General features: G+C 53.6%; 1 protein-coding gene across 2 annotated transcripts in view; it reads left to right on the forward strand.

Moving 5' to 3' along the window:
* The window catches only part of VAC14 (VAC14 component of PIKFYVE complex), a 102917-nt gene that overhangs the window by 33102 nt on the left and 47883 nt on the right, over positions 1–21932 (forward strand). For both annotated transcript variants that reach the window (XM_049622596.1, XM_049622595.1), the window contains exon 13: positions 17620–17776. In XM_049622596.1, the coding sequence (XP_049478553.1) occupies positions 17620–17776 (157 nt within the window). The remainder of the gene's footprint in view (positions 1–17619; positions 17777–21932) is intronic.

A 21932-nucleotide genomic window follows, 5' to 3' on the forward strand; every position in this document is an offset into this window, starting at 1 on the left:
ACCCACTTCGGCAGGGGGCCCAGGAGGACGTGGCCCGGTTCTGCCTGAGTTGGGGGTGACTAAGGGCACTTGGCACAGCCCTCGTTTCAATACAAAAAGAAAGAGAAGAACTTTCTGATTGGTTCCTTCCCTAGGACTTCGCTGGAAGCAGCTGAGTCTTCAGTCCTTTAAATTGAGTTGTTTAATCCCATCCAGCTCTCTCTGCTTGTGATTGGCTTTTGTGTGCGTATGCGTTTACAGGGAGCCGGCGGAGATGCAGTCCATTAAACAGCTCTGTTCAGGTTGCGGCTGTGGAAACTCGATTTGCTGAAGTGCCAAATGTTGTCAGAGCTTTGGGGCACATCTTGTGGGCCTCTGCTGGGAAAGGATTGCAGCTGCTCTTGGGGACAGTTGTGGGACTGGAGGGGGGCTGTTGTCGTAACAGGAGCCGAGACTCCCTGCCTTCCTCTCTCTAGGGGAGTTGGGGACCAGGATAATCAGTGGTGAGTCCTGATTCTGCCCTATCCTGGTTCTTCACCAGATCACATTCCTAAGTGTCCCCTGACCAGTCTCTTTGGCAACCTTGAGGGCATACTGTGTCCTTGGCATTGGAAATACAGCCACAGACAACACAAAGTCCCCCTTTTCCTGGAGCTTCCTTTCTAAGATATCTAGAAATCTCTCTGTGGTAGGTTTTCCCAGTATTTCCAAACACAGCCCTGAACTCAAATGGGAGCTCCCTGGGGTGTAAGACCCTGAAAGCCCATTCAGGCAAATCAGACCACAGCCAGACTGGTGGGGAGAGGCGCCTTCCTATTGACGGCTTCACAGAGCCTCCCTTGAACTTAGCCACGTACATCCAGCCCGGGGCCTCAAGGCACAGGTTTGCCCATCATCTTGGGCGATAGGTAGTAAGAGCTTGTATGAAGTCATTGCTGTGCCTGGAACTGTGCTAGACCCTTGCCTTGTAGTATCTGGCGAACCCTCGACAATTCTGTGGGGAAGAACTGGTATCATTTCCATTTTGCAGTTGAGAATACCCAGACTGAAGGAGGTAAAACAACTCACACGCAGCTAGGAAGTGATGAGGCCAAACTCAAAACCAGATCTGTTTGACTCCAAAGCCCATTCTCTTAATCGCTTAACCGTCATACCTGTGTTCCACCAAGTGTGGTCCCAGCTACCCACATCAGAACCAGACAGGAGATGGGGAGCTTGTGTGTAGTTGTATTGTCATCCCCATTTCTGGCCACCTTCTCCTGTTCCACAGGTTCTTGAGAAAGTTCTCAATGTGCTGTGGAGAGGGGTGGATATCTGTAAAAGCTTCAGCCTCCAGACCCTTTGTCCCATTTTCTTACTGATTTGTAGAAGCTCTTTGTATATTGGGGACATTCAGTTTGTCATCTGTGTTGCGAATACTTTTCTCTCCCAGTATAATTGTGATAAACTCACATTCTCCTCACCTTCGGTGAGAGCCACCGGCCTCAAGGAACAGAGTGTACCTGGGTGTTACTAATGCAAGAGCTGGGTGCAGGGAGGGGCAGAGTCTCAGAGACCTAGCCCTGCCCCACCACCATGTTCCATAGTCCCATTGGCCTGTGGCCTTGCTGGGTGTCTCACCTGCCATTGCTTCTCAGTTCTACTCCGACGCTAACTTGGTAGTCCATGCCCTTCCGGCATCCTCACTTGTGTCTGCTTTTCCATTACTCAGGATAAGTGGCTGTTTCCTCAATACCAGTGCAAGTGCCTGGTCCTTGCACCCTTTGTCTGAAGATCCCTTTGATCAGAAGGAACTTGCAGGTGTCAAATTAATATTCTTGGCACCAGAGTAGCAATCCCCCCATTAGCTAGAGATCCAATTACATGTTTTTAAGTGAAAATGCGACCCTGATTTCAGCAGTGTGGAATGTAGGGTGCATGCCCTTCAGAGAGCCCTTCTGGACACCGTTAGGGAGGTGGGCGTGCTTCTTCTGCCCAGAAGATGCCAGTTGTCAGCTGCCTCCTAAGCCTGCAGCTGCCTGAGTGAGCTCCACCCATGAGTACCAGAGGACAATAGCTCCTCCTCTCAATGTCCCTGAAGGTGTGGCTGGTCCAGGAGGGGCCTCAGGACCACCCTGATTCCCCATCCCAGCCCCAAGCACACTGCTTCCCAGCCTGCGTTCAGAATCCTCAGGGTATGATGGGTATGTGTTATACATCTGTCCAAACCCTTAGAATAGACAGCACCAGGAGCAAGTCCTAAGGTAAACTATGGACTTTGAGTGACATTGATGTGTTGACGCAGGTTCACGGATTGTAATAAATGTACCGCTGTGGTGGGGAATGTCCATTTGGTGGAGGTTGTGTTGGGGCGAGGGCAGGGGTATGTGGGAAATCTCTGTACCTTCTGCTCGATATTACCATGGACCTAGAACTTTGTAAAAAATAAAATCTACTTAGAACAAAAACACACAGCTTTAAAAAAGAAATCTCAGTCTTAGAAGAGAGGAAGGGTGGGTGGTAGTACCCCTGAGAGAACATAGCACCCCAGACAACTGGCCGCCAGACCTGAGCTTGGCTTCTGGCTCTCACCCTCTTCACCAGGGACCTTAGAGTCTCTGGCCTGCAAAATGGGGCACATGATGTCCACACTTGCCTTGTAGAGTGTTGTTGAAAGAGACAGCGTAAAGCTCCCGACCAGATCCTGGCCCGTCGTAACTCCGTTTGTCATTACAAGTGCTTTAGCCAGAAATTATCATTTCACTGCCTTGAACTCTCCCACCCAGAAGCAGGGTTTTTCCCCGTTTCCATAAGTCATTTTGCAAAGCCTCCGGGCCTTTTTTGTAGGGCTTCTTCATTAAGAAGTTTATTTTCAGTATTTTAAGTTTCGTTGTGATAAATTGAGTGGCATCCCTTTCCGGTAACATTTTCCCCCCAGGTGATATTGCAGCCTGCACTGGCTTAGGGGTCAGGCGGTCCAAGAGTGTGGCCCTGGCTCACCACTTCATAGCTGGTTAACACTGAGCTTGAGCAGATGACCTGGCCTCCCTGAACCCCAGTTTGCTTATCTGAAAACCGAGAATAATTGTAGAAGCACCCTTCCAGGTTTGGATTCCCAGGATGAAATGAGGTCATGTGTGTAGAATACCCAACACATGTGAACACGTGGTAAATTTTAGCTCCTGATGCTGGTAATCATTTCTGTACAAAAATGGTAAAGATACAGGTGGAAATAGGGAAGATAGGCTCTGTTTTTTCCCCATATCCTTCCTGCCCCCGCTTCGGCAGCAAAAGCCAGAACAGAAGCTGGTTTCTGTCCTCTGTTTCCCTGCCTGTCTTTAGGACCACACAGGCCCTGTGCAGATGGCCAAGTGGGTGGGCCTCACTGGGGGCTCTGGGGCTCGATGTTCGTCTTGAGGTCATAGAAAAACCAAGGGGGGGGCGCCTGGGTGGCGCAGTCGGTTAAGCGTCCGACTTCAGCCAGGTCACGATCTCGCGGTCCGTGAGTTCGAGCCCCGCGTCAGGCTCTGGGCTGATGGCTCGGAGCCTGGAGCCTGTTTCCGATTCTGTGTCTCCCTCTCTCTCTGCCCCTCCCCCGTTCATGCTCTGTCTCTCTCTGTCCCAAAAATAAATAAGAAACGTTGAAAAAAAATTTTAAAAAAAAAAAAAAAAAAGAAAAACCAAGGGGAAGGCAATGGGCAGCGACACCAACGCCCCTTTCTATACCTTCTCCCTTTCCCACCCCCCTCCCTCAGCAACCCCTGCACCCCTGAGGTGGAGCTGTCTGCCCAAGTCAGTGAGCTGTGTTCCCAGCATCACAGGTGGAAGGGAGGAGCTGGCTGCCTGGCTCCAGGGAAGAGAGGAGAAATGGCGTCATCGGCAGAGGGCCTGCCTCGGGACTTCCGGCTGCCACAGCCTCTTTTGGAAGCAGGCCTCAGAGTCCATGGAGATCCAGAAGGGCACACCCCACTGGGGCCTCTGGAGGCACCTTCCCTGGAGTCTTCCCACCTCTTGGAGCTGAGGTGTCCTTAACACTTAAGACCAGAGGTTATCAACCCAGGAGAGATACCCCCGTCTGCTCCCCTAGGCTCAGAGTAACTATGAAGAGAAATTGCTGAGGGGAGTTTATGGCTCGTGTGATGTGGCTGACATAAAAACAGAAAAAAAAGAATGAGAATCACCTTTCTCAAAAACTTGGAAGGTAGGACTGTGAGGATGTTGTTCCTGGCAATGGCAGTTTCTTGCTCAGGAGCCCATTCACCTCGTGAGGCATGTGGCCATGTCTTAGGAGGCTGGGGTAGCAGGGATGGTTATAAGGATTGATTTGGGGACATCTCACAAACGTACACACGAGAGCTGTGATGTACTGCGGTCCAGGGCTGCTAGGGCCTTCCCTGTCCTTAACCCCACAGCACATCTCAGGAGTGTCCACACCCATGGGGCAGGGAGCCCTGGGGCTGCTCTAGGCTTTGCTGCGTCCTGAGGGGATGGGGGCCATCAGCTTTTCTGTTTGGGTCAATCCACCACATGTCCAAGTGTTCATTGCCTCACCAGCCTCAGGCTCACTGGGGAACAGACACGCCGGCTTTGAGGGATGATTAGCCTTAGGGGAGATGGGAGAGGATTTCATTTGTTTGTATGGTCCAGGTCCCAGGAGAAATGGAGCAGGAGAACTGAAGAGGTTCTCAGGTCTCAAAGGAGAGAGCTCACTGGGGCTGAGCTAAGTTGCCCGATAGGGAGACAGGTCACGGCTCGCATGAGAGCTGAGTGGGTAGCTCTGGGGTTGTCCTGCAGCAAGGCTGCGGGTGCCACCACTCCTGACTGTCATGGAGCCCTGTCCCCGGAGCAGAGTAGAGTGAGGCTGCCCTTGGCCTCCTCTGTCCCAGGGGCAGTGGCCCTGTCATCCCATCCTGTCCCTTCTGCATCCCTCATCCCATGTGGTCCCTGTAAATGCTTCCTCAGCCTTTTCTTTCCCAGGGACTCTTGTCACTTTGGTCTGGTGGGTTGGCCAGCTGGGCCCAAGGGCTCATTTCCACTTTAAAGGGATTTAGTTAGTGACAACAGGGCCTTCCATGTCAGGGTCTCACCCAGACGGAGGCCCCAGACTGAGAGCATCCCCATGGGTTCCTCTTCTTACAGTCCCAAGCGACCAGGGCTGTGTTCTTCTGTCCCGACGCAAGGGTGCTGCTAGTAAAATTGGCCATCTGTGTGTCTGCCACAGAAATGGGGACCTCTGCTTCATTGGAGCCCCTTCATCTGAGGGCAGCTCAGAGAGGTGATGACAGCCCATCCAGTACCCCCCGCCACTGGCTGCCTTCAGAATCCACAGTGGGTGCTGGGCTCAGACCCCTCCCACATCTGTGGGAGGAGACTGGGAGCAGGAGAGGGCAGAAGGCTGAGTTCATGGGTCATATGCGCTGTTCAGAATACATTGTTTCTCTTCTCCTGACAAGTTTGCCTGGCGCTCTCGGAGTTGTTTTCATTATCCCAGTTTTGACTTAAGAGGACCTCCAAGGGCAAGGAAGATAACTTCTCCAAGGTCATACCACCAGCAGCCAGACGTTGGGTCCATCTGATTCTGGAACATCCAGAAGCACATAAGGGCTGACCTCACTGCAGGATAGGGGTCCTCCCAGGATGGAGGCACTGCTTCATTGAGGCCGGCCCCCCTCCCCTCATCAGTTCTGAGTGCACCTTCTCTCTGAGCACTCAGAGACCTGACCTCCCCGTTGGGCCACACACCCTCCCAGGGCATATGCAGAAGGAGTGGGGCTGGTAGCCGGCAGAGAGCAGTGTAGGAAGGGGCCCGGGGAGCAATAAGAGGGCGGCCTCTGCCCCACGCTGCCCTGCTCTCTGTGGGACCTGGCAAGTCCACGACACCCCTTCACCTCCTGTTTTCTGCCATCAGACACAGTTGGCCTGGTCTGTGTTCGTCCCATCCAGCTCTGATGCTGTGTGGTCCTGACCCTGCTCCCTGGAATACTAAAATGGCCTGCTCAGAGTAGACCGTCTTCCATAAGAATGGGGTTTGTTCCTCCTCCTGAGATCCCTGCCTCAGAGTTTGTTTCAGCCCAGTTCTCATTCCATCCACTCTCCAAAACAAACAAAAACAACTCCTTCACCCCCTCCTCTGTCCCCAAGATTCCTTTACAGTCAGGTCACGCCATCAGGTCAGACACCAGCCAGGAAAACGAGGGGCACAATGTTGGGGGCCCAGAACTCTTGCCGAGAGTCCCCCCCACACACCCGGGGAGGTCAGCTGGGGCCCTTGCCTGCTGTAGCTCCCCTGGAGGCCATGCCGAGGACACAGGCACTGGTCCACCTGGCTATCCCTGCGGCTGATGCTGCAGCCTCCTTTGGGGGCTCCGGAGAGTGAGAGAAGGGAGGGCCAAGCAGGGAGAAGGCAGCAGGGGAAGAGCGCTGGATTCCACTCACAGTCTCCAGGGACAGCCAACCAGGACCCACCACCCACACGAGGCACCAGTGGTCAACACCAGAAGTCCTGGGAGGATCTGGTCTTCGGATAGGCGTCCTGGCAGCAAATCATTGCCAGGGAGGAGAGAGGACTGGCATAGTGACGGTTCCTATTGCGCCTGGTGAGGAGACCTCGGGTAAAGGGGCACCCAGACAACCACAGCTGGCCTGGCAGCATTCCACTCTTGAGAAGGCGGCTGTGGGTGCTCAGAGAGTCTTTAGTATTTTTCTCTGGATTTCTTCCCCTGATGTGCGGATGAGGACCCAAAACTGGCACAGTATCGGGTTGACATGGGTGGGGCTGGGGGCTTGCTGCCTGGTACACCTAGGCTCCTGGTGAAGGCAGATGTTGGACTGGGAAGGTTGGCTTCCCCAGTGGAAGGTCCAGCAGTATAGGAGAGAGTCCACCAAGGGCAGCCAGTTGGGGACTGCCTTCCCCTGCGACAGGATTGGGAGCTCTTGCTAAGCCAAGCTTCAGGGCTGAGTGGCCTGCAGGGGTGAGCACACTGCCTGGCCCTGGCCCTGACTGACTACCCTCAGCCCATCTCCTCTTGAACTCAGGAAGTGATCAGTAATCTTACCTAGAAAGGCTAAAGTCCAATAACCCAGACATTAGTCCCACAGTGAGCCCATCCAGACAAGAGCTGCTGTCAGAATCCTCTGGAGCTTTTTAAAAATCCAGCTGCTTAGGCCTCAGCCTGGACCCCCTGAATTGTGCTCTCAGTTTGGGCCTCGTTGCCTGGGTTCTGGTATTTTCCATTCACTTGCTGCCTGCCAGACCCTGCGCTGGATGGACATCTTTGAGTGGGCATGACCTTAGCGTATCTCCATAGCAACCCTTCCAGGGTAGGTTCTGTTGTGTCCCCCACTTCACTGAAGTGGAAACTGAGACTCAGAGAAGTGAAGTAACTTGGTCAAGACCTCGGCTTGGATGCTTCCTGAAGCCTTGTCTGTCACACACCACCCCTCCTATCTGCACATCAAAGAGGTCCCCATCGGCGTCATTATGGTGTTCTTTGCACGCCGACTCTCCCGTAGCCCTTGTCCCACTTTGGGAGGACGGAGACTGTGTCCAGCACATAGTGTGTGCTCAGAAACATTTTCTGAGAAGGTGAACAAATAGGAGGGACAGTGGATGGCGAGCTGAACCCCTCTGGCCTGCCCCACCCTGCCGGGCCCTGACCCTGCCAGAGCAGACCTGCCTCCTCAGGGCAGGGTGCGTGTAGCTGGCAGGTACGCTGGGGTGAAGCGGAGGCCTGGAGGAGGGTAGGAGACGGCCCTGTGCCGCTCTCCCGGTTGCCATGGACCGGTGCCCGGAGACAGCTGGCCCCTCAGCTCATCACCTGGTAACCGAGCGCCGACGGTGTGTGTGTGCTGCTCCCGCGCTGTCTGGAGCACAGCAGGCCCTTTCTCGGCCTCTGGCTCACTCTCAGGGAGAATGTAGGACTCTGAGAGTGCACCCCCCCCCCCGGGCAGGGGCCTGGCATGATGCAGGCAAGCGATGGCTGGCATCACCAGGAGGGAGACCGGGGGTGAGGGGGTGCACAGGGGGACTTGGGAACTGGCCTCCAAATTGCCTTACCCAGGCTGGCTTTTCTCTTCTCCTCCACTCTGAGGGATGGAGGCTGGAATGGTTTTAAGCTGCCAGGACACACACTGTGCTGTCACTGTTAGTGGGACTTAACAGTGAGCACCGGTTACTGGTCTTTCGCATGTATGGCACAGAACTAGGCACTTAGGGAAGGATCTCAGAGTTTATTAAAAATAAAAGAAGGGGCGCCTGGGTGGCTCAGTCCATTAAGCGTCCGATTTCGGCTCAGGTCATGATCTCACAGTTTATGAGTTTGAGCCCCCACAGGGCTGTCTGTAGTCAGTACAGAGCCTGCTTCGGATCCTCTGTCCCCCTCTCTCTCTGCCCCTCCCACGTCTGCATTTGTGCTCTCTCTCTCCCTCTCTCACAAATAAGCATTTTTAAAAAATAAAAGAAGAAAAAAAGAAAGTAGCCTTGATCCCTGTAAGCGTGCATTCAGAGTCAGGCAAAAAACAAGTTATAATCCTTTTTTTTAATTGTTTTTGCTCAAGTACGACCTTAAAGGTTCTTAATCAGAGTGGTTTTCTCAATGGGAAATAAAATAGATCTGAGCCTAGGCAATCCTTCTCTCCCGCCCCCAAATCTAAATTTTTGGCAGGGCTTTCCTTGCCATTGCTGAAGAGGGCTGAAGGACCCGCCCCCCAGGAGATGCTGGGCTTGGCCTGCTCTGACCCCATTGTAGCCAAAAGCTTTTCTGGGAATACCACCCCTTTCCCAGGCCTGGCCAGGGCCTGATTGCTGACTTCTACAGTTCAGATTTACTCTGTGTCCAGAGCAGGAGCCTCCACTCTGGTGCCGGATGCTGTGTATGCCTTCTCCCAGAGCTCCATTGGTTCACTGCTCTGGGGCCCATGGGAGGTCCCGTGCCTTCCTCACCACCCTAAGGGGATGCTTCCTGGGGACAGCGACCTGGTTTCCGAGGGTCAGTTCCCCAGCTGATTCCACAAGCCGCGGGAGCCATTCTGTATGTGATCAGGGACCCAAGAGGCCTGCCGCGCTGGGCCTATACCACTTGTGAAGGAAGTGGACAGGCTTCTGTGTGGCGAGAAGCAAAGGGCCCCAAGGCTCTGTGGATGCCTGGCCATGGTGCCTCTGCACTTAATTTCAGCTCCACTTCCCAAGAACAAGGAGCAGCCCAACCTGACCCAGATCTCAGGCACAGCCCTGTGGCCCCATTGCTCCCAGCAGAGGCATCAGATAGCCTTGGCAGTGGCCCACACAGTCCAGGCCTTAGCCTCCAGGCCTTTTAGCCTGAACTCACCTCTCTTGCCAGGACCTAGTTGTGTCTCTCGGAAACACTCTTGCAGCTTCCTTCTGGCTAGGACCAGAGAGGGCCCAGCTTGGGGATTTCCTTCCCTCCTTATGGGGCTGGAACGCTGAGCCAGTTGACATCTGGGGCCTAATCAGCTGACTAGGGACCTAGCCAAACTTTTGACAAAAGTTTCTTGGAGATAAGTGGGTAGAGTGAAGCGAGAGGCCTCTCTGTCCATCCCCTTGGCAGAAGCTATTCAGAACGATCCATCTTCCATTTCCTGCCTGGCGCTGCTGGTCAGCAAGTATTTATTCAACATCTGCTGAGTGCCTCGCCCTGGGACTTCATGTTCAGGAGCCTCAGTAGGAGGCAAAGACAGACCCCCAGCCTAGGGAGTTGGCCTTATAAAACTCTGGGTCTCCAGCTGTTCCCAGGGTGGTAAAGGAGAAGCCAGGAACAGAACCAGCCGATGGGGGTGGGGGGGCTGGTGTGAAGAGAGAGAGAGAGGAGGGAGAGAGAGAGAAGGGAGCCTCCCACTGCGACGGGTTTTCCAGGGCTGCTCTGTGGACAAGGTGTTGGGAGAGGGAGCATCTGGACAGAGGAATAAAAGAAGGGAGGGAAACCAGCGCTGCCCTAGAGAGTCTGTCCTCAGCCTGCCGAAGTTTTGGGTTGTGACAGCCTGCAATGGCCCCATCCAGATGGTGACTTCCCTCCCACGCTGAAATATGCCCTTTGCTGGCATCAAGTCACCTCCTGGAAGGAAGGGCTTTCTCAGGAATCCTTTGGCCTCCTTGACTTTGCTCCCCAAGCCACAGAGGATGTGCTGGCCCCTCCCTCCCTCCACCCGGGCCTCCCCTTCAGAGTTGCTTTGTCACATGTTTTCTGCACCCAGTTGTCACTGACCCTTTGACTCCGAGGGCCAGCTCACAGCTCACCCCACTCCAGGACCAGGGACCAGCTGATGTGCCTACCCCCCCCCAACAACCACCACCCCCCCCGTTGTCATGGCAACTACAGGCACTCCTGCCCCTGCAGAATATTGCTTTCTTGTAACCTTCTTTCCTCCTCCCTCTCCCCACTCTTTCTCTCACACAAAAAGAAAGCACAAGTGTTTTATATTCATTTTGCAAAAAGCTGTGTAGCGCATACTAATTGGCGCGGCTTCCTCCTGCTTTCTTTGAGCCTTTCCTCATTGTCAAAGCCAGGACTACAGTCCAGTGCAGGCTTGGGCCCAGCCAGCCTCCTCCTTGGAAGAGGACTAACTTTGTGTTTCTAGAGGCTGAGCAGTGGGCCTATCACTGGGGGCCTTTCGTCCAGTTCTTAAGCCAGTGCCCGCAAGCAAGGCTGCTGAGATCACTGTGTCCTTGTTCCAGAGCTGCTTGTCCACAGACCAAGGGGTCTCCAAGAGGGGTGGGGTACCAAAACCCTGGCCTGGCACAGAGATTCAAAGCCAGGCTCAGCCGGAGGGCAGAGCACGGCTCTCCCTTGGTCTCTGTTGCTCTGTCCCAGCACCGCCCCCGCCCCCCCGCACCCCACACCGCCTTGACATTGTCTCCCTGGGTCACTCATTCCCTGAGCAGAGGCAGAGTCCTGGCCTAGGCCTTTGTCAGGATTGTTGCTCCATAGTTTCAAGTCCAGCCCTTAGGCTGAATGGGATTTGCTGGTCAGCTGGGAAAGAGCCAGCAGCTGGATTGGATGGCACAGGAGCCCTGAAGTGGCTCCCACAAACTCCCCACTCTGTCTTCAAGCCATTCCTTGCCCTCTATTTTGGCAGCCCCTTCCTCTCCCTGCATCCAGGAGACTGAAGGAGATGGTGGTGCTATTCTCAGCTCCCATTGTAAAGAACCAGGAAGGTGGGCTGTAAACGAGTACGAGAGTGCGCGCGCGTGCACACAAACCCTCACACGTACACACACTTACAAGTACACGTGGTATTGCTCTAGGCAGGGCTGTCTGTCAGATTTTTGCCAGTCCCTGGGGACTAGAGACAAATCTTCTGATATGTAAGCACTAGAGGAGTGGCTGGGATTACTGAAGGAACCTGTAGACAACAGTTCCGGCTTTAATTGTGCAATTGAAGTGTAATTTGCATTCATTTGCCATTTGGTGTTAAACTTTCCAAAATAAGAGAATTCAAAATGTAAAATAGGCAGTTTTGCTGGCTGCTGCTCTCCAGTGAAGTAGGAGGAGGTGGTACCAAGATGTCCATGCAGATTCTCTTTAGTAGAGAGATGAAATCTGAAGCTCTTTGTGTATACACTGCAGTTCCTGCCCAGTCCCTAAGTCAGGACCACTGACCAGGCTCAGCTATGGTACCAAAAATCTCATAACAGAAGGGGAGCACAGAGTATCTCCTATGATGTTCATGACAATCTTGCAAGGGGAAGTCTCTGTTGGCACATATGGGGAAACAGGCTCCCCATCACCTGCAAAACCAAGTTCGAACCTCTTGGGGCCATAGCTCTTGGGGACCTGCCCCTCCCTATGACTTCCACTTGATTTTCTGGCCGTGCCCCCCTGCTAAATAACAAAATTTCAACTGAGTAAATTCAAAGATCAGAATGGCTGGGGCACCTGGGTGGCTCAGTCGGTTAAGCAGCTAACTTCGGCTCAGGTCATGATCTCGCAGTCCGTGAGTTCGAGCCCCGTGTCGGGCTCTGTGCTGACAGCTCAGAGCCTGGAGCCTGTTTCAGATTCTGTGTCTCCCTCTCTCTGACCCTCCCCCGTTCATGCTTTGTCTCTCTCTGTCTCAAAAACAAATAAACATTAAAAAAAATTTTTTTAAAAAAACAAACAAAAAGATCAGAATGGCTTTTTTCAAACAATTCATGAAACAGGCAGTATCCCCATGTAGCAATAGAAAGAAGCTGTAGACAAGAAAAGGTTTTTAAAGACAGAAAGGGAGTGGAGAAAGAAAATGACTAGCAGAGGCCCCTGGGTGGCTCATTCAGTTGGGCGTCCGACTTCGGCTCAGGTCATGGTCTCGCAGTCCGTGGGTTCGAGCCCCGCGTTGGGCTGTCCTGACAGCTCAGAGCCTGGAGTCTGTTTCAGATTCTTTGTCTCCCTCTCTCTCTGCCCCTCCCCCGCTCATTCTCTGTCTCTCAAAAACAAATGAACGTTAAAAAAAAAAAAGGAAAGAAAGAAAATGACTAGCAAAGAATGCACTGTTTCAGGCAAGGTTGCCTTCCTAATGGGACCAGAAGGGGTCTGCCAAGAGGATTATCTCACTAGGGCTGACCAGGTAATTCCATGTTGACTAGCTAAAGGTTACATTCCTTTAAAGGTTAAAGGTTGAAACTACAATTAAGTTAGGTATTAAATCTTGGTTTGCTGACTTGGGATTTAGCACAGGTGACTCCATTTTGGGCCTGCTGTCTCCTTTTTAACACTCACACCAGCCCCATGCCCCATTCCAGAGCTAGATCAAAGCTTAGCTTCCTGGAATGTGCCACGGGATTCTGCTTCTGTGTCCGGAAAGGCTTTTGGTAGTTAAGTGAATGCTTTGAGTGCCCTCCTCTGCCCCCCAGCAAACTGATGGTAAGGTACTTCTGAAGCCTTTCGATCCCCACAGGCCAAGTTGCTGGCTCTGGTTGTACATGCACTGCATTATAAGTGTTGTTTACCGCCTGTCTCCCCAGCGTCACTGTTGAGAGAGGCAGGGCCATCCTGTTTGGCTTCGCATCTCCTCCCACAAAAACAGGCCCTGGCCCAGGCCCTGGCCCGGGCACTGGCCTACAGTGGGTGCTCAATAGATGTCGGGAGAGGGGTTGGAAGGGTGAAGTTAACTGATGGGAAGGCAGGATTGTCTGACCACAAAGCCCAGTATAGCTTATTGGGCTCCGGTTTGGGGACCAGAGTGTTTGAAGTGGACTCCTGATCCCTCAAGCAGATGACTCTGCAAAGAGAGACAGGCAGCAAATGAGAACATTAATTCTAGCTGGAAGTGGGGAGAGCTTCCTCTCCTGGTCTTCCCACCCTGGTAGCCTGGCCCTGGGGCCACTCAGAGAGTGTGGGAGTCTCACAGGCCAGGGCTCTCTGGTGCTGGTGGTTCCTCCCCAAGCATCTTTCCTGTTAGGGAAATGAGTACCCGCCAGAAGCCTGGTGTGGGCCACGGCGGCTCTCATAGGGTCGGGCTATAGCTGAGTGCCAGCCTGGCCTTGGCTGCCTCATACTTTTCTCACTTGCCACATTGAACCTCCAGGATTTGCTGCCTAAGGGACATGTACCTCCACCCACCTGCACAGCCAGTCCTGAGAGGAGCAACCTGCAGCTCAGAGATGTAGGGACACAGGTGGCCTCCCTGAGCGCTCTCGGCCCTCCTGGGAGTCAGCAGCAGGTGTGAGATCGTGGGGAGTCAGGGAGGCCTTGCTGCTTCGGGCCATGGGCGCAGCAAGAGCAAACTGACCTGAAGTACCACAGTTCTGGGAATTAGGGTGCTGATTTGGGGTTTTGACTTGATTCTCTTCTCTTTTTTTAGTTATAATTCACAAACCATAAAGTATACAAATTCAGAGATGCCCAGCTGGCTCAGTCGGTGGAACGTGTGACTCTTGATCTCAGGGTCATGAGTTCGAGCCCTACGTTGGGAGTAGGGATTACTTAAAAAAATAAAATATTTTAAGGGCGCCTGGGTAGCTCATCCACCTTCGGCTCAGGTCACGATCTCGTGGCTTTTCAGTTCGAGCCCGGCATCAGGCTCTTTGCTAACAGCTTGGAGACTGGAGCCTGCTTTGGATTCTGTGTCTCCCATCCCCTCTGCCCCTCTCCCATTCATGTTCTGTCTCTGTCTCTCTCAAAAATAAACATTAAAAATTTTTTTTGAATTAAAATAAATCAAAATATTTTTAAAAATTAAAAACAATATACAATTTAGTGGGTTTTAGTATTTTGACAAGGTTGTGCAAACATCACTGCTATGTAATTCTGCAACATTCTCCTCACTCCAAAGAGAAACCCTGTAACCAATTAGCAGTAACTCCCCATGTCTCCCTCCCCCATCCCCTGGCAGGCACAAGATACTCTCTGTCTGTATAGATTTGCCTGCTCTGAACATTTCACATGAATGGAATCATCATGCAGTACATGGCCTTCTGCATCTGGCTTCTCTTACTTAACAAATGTTTTCAGGTTGGTGCATTTTATAGCATATATCAGAACCTCATTCCTTTTCATTGCCAAATAATAGTCCAGGACACGGATATGCCATGTTCCATTTATCCATTTATCAGTTGATGTACTTTTGGGTTTGTGATCTTGTGATACATAGTTAAAAAAAAAAAAATTACATATTTGGTCTTCATCCCTGGTTCTGGCACAGAGCTCCTAAAACCCTTGGAATTTCCTAAGTGTTGAAAATGATAAAGGTGTCTTTTGTTAGGTTAGTGAGGTGACTTGGATGCCCAGAAGGATGGGGGCTGGTTGCCAGGAGGACCAGCCATGTGATGAGAGGGTTGAACTTTCAACCCGACCTTCGAGAAGGAGAGAGGGACTGGAGATCGAATCAGCTGCCAGTGGCCAGTGATCTAATCCATCATGCCTATGGAATGAAGCCTCCTTAAAAACCTAAAGGATGGGGTTTGAAGAGCTTCCAGGTTGGTGAACACATGGAGATTCGGGGCAGGTGGCACCCCCAGAGAGCACGGAAGCTCTCTGTGCCCCTTCCCACATGCTGTGCCCTGTGCGTCTCTTATCTGACTCTTCCTGAATTATATCTTTTTATGATAAACCGGTGATCTAGTAAGTAAAATGTTTCGCTGAGGACCATGAGCCACTCTAGCAAATTAATGGAGCCTAAGGAGGGGATTGTGGAAACCTCTGATCTGTAGTCAGTCGTCGGAAGCAAAGGTGACGCCCTGGATCTCTGGCTGGTGTCTGAAGCAAGGGAAGGGCAGTCTTGTGGGAGTGAGCCTTCAACAGGTGGGGTCTGACCCTACGTCCAGGTAGATGGCATGAGAATAGAGTTGAACTGTAGGACACCCACCTGGTATCAGAAAAAACACATCAGGGTTGGTGTCAGAACCTTAGGGTTGTTTCCATTTTCTAGCCACGATGAACACTTATGCCATGAACATTTCTACGCAAGTCCTGTGTGGACATGTTTGGTGCCCTCTTGGGAAACACGAGGGGTGGAAGTACACCTCTGGTGACTCTCTTTAACTTTTTGAGGCACAGTTGGCTTGCTCCTTGCCTCAGTTTAATTTGAGTGAGTCACTCTCCCACCTGGTTCCCGCATCTCCTTTCACATCCCTGATTGTTAGACCGTGACTTGTTTGGACAATTGAGCATCTTGAGTGTATGGCCTGTGCTCGGGCCACTCTTATCACGCAGCACCACCCTGTCACCTCCTCACTGTCTATTCCCCCATCCCACCCCCTCCCTCTCTGTCCGCTTTCTGCCACCGCTGAAATAGAAAGCTTTTTGGGGAGCAGATGGCCTGGACCTCTCCACTTCTGGGCCTGGACCCACTCAGGCCCCCAGCTCTTGGCCTGGGCACAGGGGCAAGTGCTCGTTCCTGCCATCTGTCCAGGCTGCTTAGCAGCCACGATCTTTGCCCAGCATGGATACATCATCCCCTGCAGGCCCAGCGGTCAGAACGTTCTAAAATTGCACATACTTGTGTGTGGAAGGGCAGGTGAGTACTGCTCCCTGCCAGGCCATGGGCTGCAGGCCGAGGCACATGGGACTCACCTGCAGCCCCAGCACCTGGCACAGTCGGGGCTCAGGAGGTGCTGAGAGCCTGGGAGCAATGGAGGAAAGCATGCAGTTAGACAGGTGCGAGGTGACATCTGTGTGTGTGAGTGAGCGACGTGTCCGACCGGGATGAGGCCGGGCTGTGGCAGGATGAGAGCCAGACCTCCAGCTTGCAGGCCAGTTGAGTGCTGAACACATCGTACTGCTGGGAGAAGACCCAGGGGCCAAGGCTGGCAGAGAGGACACCAGGAGAAGTGACACCTGGGGCCGGGCAGGATGAGGCACTAGCATGTTGCTCACACTGAGACAAGAACCGCTTTGAAGAGACAATAGTAGCTTTATTTATTTTTTTGAGATAAAATTCCCCTTTTAAAATATACAGTTCATTGGTTTTTAGCATATTCACAAGGTTGTGCCACCGTCACTACTATCTCACATTTTCGCCATCCCACAAAAAGCCCTGGAACCGCCTTACCTTGACCACTGTCACCATATTGCGGCCAGCTGGTCTGTCATGGTGCACACAGCCCACCTCCCAGGGCCCCACCCTCTGGTACTCTGTGTCACTTCCACAGGTCCAGGACCAAAGCCCTCAGTTGCCATGGTAATTCTTGGCCCGGGTTCAGGCAGTCATTCAGCGGATGCCCAATGGGTGTCCACTGAGTACCAGGGACGGCCCTGGGGGCACACCTGTGCTAGGACAGGCACGTTCCTCTTCAGAGAAGAGATGAGTGGGGGTGGGAGGGAGCAGCAGCCCTCCCTGCTGTGTCGTGAGGTAGAACTGGGACAGGTGCGCTGTGCAGTTACAGCACACACACACCACACCACACACACACACACACACACACACACACACACACACACACCTCCCTGCTGAGGCAGCACCCTGCTGGCTGTTGATACCAGATGAAGAGCAAGAGGCGGTGGGTGCCGTGGGGGGGGGGGGGGGGGGGGAGGCAGCATCTAAGAGTACGAGGGCTTTGGGTGGTGAGGCAGCACCGGGGAACCTGGTGACACACGGCACTGATTGGAGCTCACTCTGCCATTCTCCATGCTGAACTCTGTGTCTTCCTTTCCTTGGAAGAACTCAGCAGGCAGGGGTCAGGCCTGTGTATGAACATCAAGGAGGCAGCTGAGAATTGAACAGTGTGTCTAGAAGTTAGGAAGTCCTCGGTCTTGGAGCCCAGAGTCATGTTCTGAAGGCAGAGGGTGGCCTTGTGTCACCTCTGCAGAAAGGTCTGTTCTGTGGCCTGGTGGTGGACCGAGCTGTGGCCAGCACACCAGCAGTGTGGCCTAGAGGGCACCGTTGGTCCCTCACACAGGTTGACTTTGGGGCATTGCCAGTGTCCCCGCACAGACTGCACCCTGAGTTCCACATCTCCTGGGGACCTCTGAGGTCCCTGCTCAGGGGACCAGAGAGGAGTGGTCATGAGAAAGCTTACTCAGATTCTAGCTTCTTTCCTCCACTTGCCCTCACCTTCTGCCCATCTGTGTTCTCTTCAATCCATACCTTTTGTAGAACTTCCTGAACGCTGTTAATAGCCGTAATCTTGGTGGCTCTCACCAGCCTGTCACCCTCTGCAGACCCTTCGCCACCCCCTGGCGGCAGCTCTCCAGAGGCCGTCGTCTTTCATCCTCTGCTTTTCTCCCCCAGGTTATCCTGAAGGATCTGGAGGTGTTGGCAGAAATTGCTTCCTCCCCTGCAGGCCAGACAGATGACGCAGGCCCCCTTGATGGCCCTGACCTCCGGGTCAGCCACTCAGAGCTTCAGGTGCCTACCCCTGGCAGAACAAACCTGCTGAACACTTCTGGTAAGTAGTGCCCTTATGGTTACAGCCTCAGGGGCCCTGGGAGTGCTAGTGCTCGGTCTCCTCCTGGATCAGGCACTCCTTGGGGCCATCCCTCTCAAGCCCCGGATCTCTCCTGGGGTGTGAGCAGTCAGAAATCCCCTCTGCTCTCTGAGAGGCAAGCGGACCTTGCCCTCCTGTTGCCTCCCCACCCCCATGAGAGGCCTTCACATCCCCTTTTCCTCATCATCCTGCACCATTCATACTTCTGAGCCATTGGCTAAATATAAAACCATCTGAATCAGCGGATCCTCTCTTTTGCTGGGGCAGCGTCTCCCCAGTCAGGAATCAGGGGGCTTCGGAGCCTTGAGTCTCACAGGTGGAAGACCAGGCAGCCATTTCCTTCCTCATTGGGGAGCTAAAAATAGCAAACAACATGGCAGGCAGCCCAGGCCGGAGAGGGGTAATTCAAACAGGATGTTTCCGGGCAGTCCTTGGACATGAAGGTGGCTGTGGTGTTCCTGGGGCTCGCCCCTTGGGGTCCTTCCAGATAGCAGGTGGCTCTTCTCCCTGGGCCAGTGCAACTCCCAACTCCTTCCTCCCAGGCAGACGCCAGTTTCCTCCGGCGACGTCATCCTGGGAAATGGCAACGATGCGAGTTGATAGGAAAGTCCCTAGCAAATCTTGGGTGTTCGCCTGGGGTGTCTCTTTGTCCCCTGAGTGAGTGGCTCTTGATTTCCAGATACCAGGTCCTCGATGGCTCCTCCTTTGATGCAGAAGCCAGATGTCAGATCGATTCAGGGCCTTTCAGCTGCAGTTCCCCTTCCACTGCTCTAGCAGGCAGGGCCTCCGAAGGCGGCTGCTACCCGGCCCTGAGTACCCCTGCTCGGTGGTGCCGCTGGGGCCCTGCGGGCCTGACTGCACCCCAGGGCTGCCGGGCCGAGTCGCAGAAGGCTCGTGCGTTGAAGAAGTCTTCCTGGTGACACTTGATGTCAAGGGCTCCCCCCAGCTCCTGCAGTGGGGTGTCACATAGGACCCCAGGCTTTAGGCCACTGCTGCTGCACATGTTCTTTCTGCAAGTGGTCCCAAGTTTCTAGCTGCCTCTGACTGAAGCAAGGAAGGAGTAAGGGGCTCTCGTGGCAGCCCGGTTTCCTTCTCTTGTTTCTCCAGGATGCAGTGGCTTCCTTGCCTAGGAGCCCGGTTTCCTCCAAGCAGTCAGAGGCCATGGCCGGGAGGCTCTCACATCCTGACCCTGGGACACTTGGTGAGGGTCCCACCCTCTGTCCCACAGCCCGGGAGTCCGTTTTCCATCCTGTGTCCCACGTCAGCACTTGGGGGTCCGCCTAAATTCCCAGGGACAGATGGCAGAAATGCCAGGGGCTGAGCGTCGGCACACAGCCACGATGTGGGGGTCCCACTGAGAGGGGAGAGGAGCAGCAGTGAGGGGATGAGGGTGACAAGTGACTGGAAGAGGGCGGCAGCCAGGAGAAGGCATCCGCGGGTCAGAGCCAGCCCTGGATCTCCCTCCCCAAGAAGCCGTTGTCTGGCATCTTCTATCCTCCTCAGAGTGGAAAAGGAGAGAAAGCCAAACTGAGGCAGCTTCGCCCTGGGCAGGGGAAGGACACCTTCATCTCCGGGACTCTCTGGGATTTGTCCCTCCATTTCTGAGGTGTTTTCTTTTTCTCTGGGCACCAAGAAGCTGATGACTAAAATGCTTACTCATTAGTGGAGAGATGGGCCGGAAAATGGCCTGGGGCCCAGGTGGGGTGTGTGCCCTGGGGAGGCCCAGACAGGGAGCTCCTCGAGGTGCCATCTCAGCCGCTTGGGAGTAAGAACTGAGAGTGTCTTAGATGGCAACGTCCTCTGAACCTTGGCTGCTGGCCCTGCCAGGATAGGTGGGCCCCTAATGAGGCTGAGGTGGTGAAGATTTGCCCCAGCTCACCAGGGCTGTCAGACTGGCTCACATCAGCCAGGGACTCACCCTGAATTCTTAGAAAAACAACCAAGTATGCCAGATGGGAAGAGATTCCATCCTGGAAAGAACACCAAGGAAGTGCCTGCAGCCAATAACTCTTCTTGCTTCAAGGATACACGGTATCGTGGGCCATGTGCTCTTAGCCTGAGACTCACACACGTTCGCTGCACAGAGTGTGGGAACCACACGTGCGTGCATGTCCACAGCTGGTACCAGATTTTTCAGATGGGTTCATGATTTTAAAAGGTTAAGGTCAAGTTCAAACCAGTAAGAAGCACATAGGAAACCAAAGTTAGGCCCTGTCCCATCTCCTGCCTCAGCTGCCTTGGGGAGGGCACTGGCCAGGCACCAAGGATGTTGGGGTTGGTTGTTTAGGTCAGAAAGCATGCGGGAAGTATACACTCATTCATCTGTGGGCTGCTCTTTCCCCTGTTGCTTCTCAGGCATGCAAGAGGGTCTTTCTGTCTGTTTCCATCTGGCCGTGCACGGGGACAGAAGTTACAAAGCCAGACCCTCTTCCTGTTTGGATTTTGCTTTCCTCTGGCCCTCTGGCTCTCCCGGGCACAGCTCTGAGAACATGCCGACTGCAGAGCACCACCACCCCCGCCCCCCACCGTAAAGGGTCTTTCTCTGGAAAGCCAAGGAGGCAGGGAGCCTAGCAAAGATGAAATCAGCAGCCCTTGTAGAGAAGCCTGCCTGCTCACTGGGTCTGTAAACTCAAATAGTGCAGATTTAATGCAAGGGTTGGGGCAGCATCACCCGCCTCAGTAGTGCCACAGCAGTGGTCCCAGGGCCCACAAGGCAGAGTTGCCCACACAGGATTTTCCTCCCACCTGTGCAAACATCTCTCCCTCCAGCACAGAGCCATGCAGGCAGAAGCATTGGTCTTGCTTCTCCCACCCCACTTCATTGCTGACCTTCACAGAGCCCCAGGCTGGGACCTTCAGGAGTGGAGCTGCCTGGGTGGGCAGGCCTGAGGAAAACCAATAGAGGGATCCCACATTTTGCTGTCTCTTCAGATTGTGATTTGGTGAAATGAAATGAAAACGACCACTTGGGTCTCCTATGACTTGGCAACTTTTGTGCGTTCTCTGCCCGTCTCCACTCAGGGAGATTCTGGCTGAGGCCCCCTGGGCTCTGGGGAGAGGGGTGATGAGCTCCCTTTGAGCAGACCCGAGGGGCCTAACCCTGAGTCTGAGCAGAAGGCTCAGCAGAAGCAGGAGACCTCTGGGATCCGTCCCTCATTTGAGATGTGCCTGGCCCTCCTGGGGCCTGAATGTTCCTGCTGCAAGGGAGGGAGCAACCTTGGCCAGGCACAGCAGCAGTGTGGCATTGAGGGGCCAAAGGTCACCCCAGGACTGATGTTTGCACCCCAAATCCCATCTTCCCTATGCTTCCTTTCCAGCCAAGGGGGCACATTCTTGGTGGGATAACTGCTCATGTTATCATGCCCCACAGGGCTCTCTGGTCCAACGTGGAATTTGATCCCCGTTCTAAAATCATGGGCGGAAATGAAACGTTCTGATTCCATTTCATTCCTTGTAGCCCAGGCTGGTGTCGCCAAATTCAGAAACCAGTTCTAGAAGAAACCCAGGAAGCCATCCCTGGGCATTTTTCCCAGTAGTAAGGGTGACTCTAGTACATTGAGCTTGTTTGGACCGGACACTGTTCTGAGCACTTCCCATGTGTCAGCTCACTGAACCTCACGGTGGGTGAGCCCAGCTCCTCACAAGAACCATGGGAGGAAGCACCGTTGTTATTCTTACCTGGGACGGGGGCTTGCGATAGGTGTTGGTGCCGACCTAGGAGCTTAGCCTGAGAGTCTGCTCTCTTTACTCCCGTGTTAGAGGACAAGAGCACTTGCCCAGCACCAGAAGCTTCCATCGCTCAAGATGGGGAACAGAGCAGCAGTGGCCAGGCCAGCAGTCCAGGCTTCTCCCTTAGGGCGTATCCTGGCATAGCCTTTGAGTGTATCCCCTCTCTTCACAGTGACTTCAGGGACCCCATTCTGGCCTCAGCCACCTCAGCAACTCATCCCTCTTGCTGCCTCCACTTCCTCCAGCCACACCAGACCATTTCCCAGCCCCCAAAGCCTTCTCTGTTGCTCTTGGAGCCTTAAAAGGCCTTCTTCCTACATATTCTTCAGAGAGTGTAAAAGAGCATGGGTGTCAGGGTCAGGAAAATCTAGGTTGTGCTCATCCCTAA

This window comes from Panthera uncia (assembly GCF_023721935.1).
Source record: "Panthera uncia isolate 11264 chromosome E2 unlocalized genomic scaffold, Puncia_PCG_1.0 HiC_scaffold_20, whole genome shotgun sequence".
Lineage (NCBI taxonomy): Eukaryota > Metazoa > Chordata > Mammalia > Carnivora > Felidae > Panthera > Panthera uncia.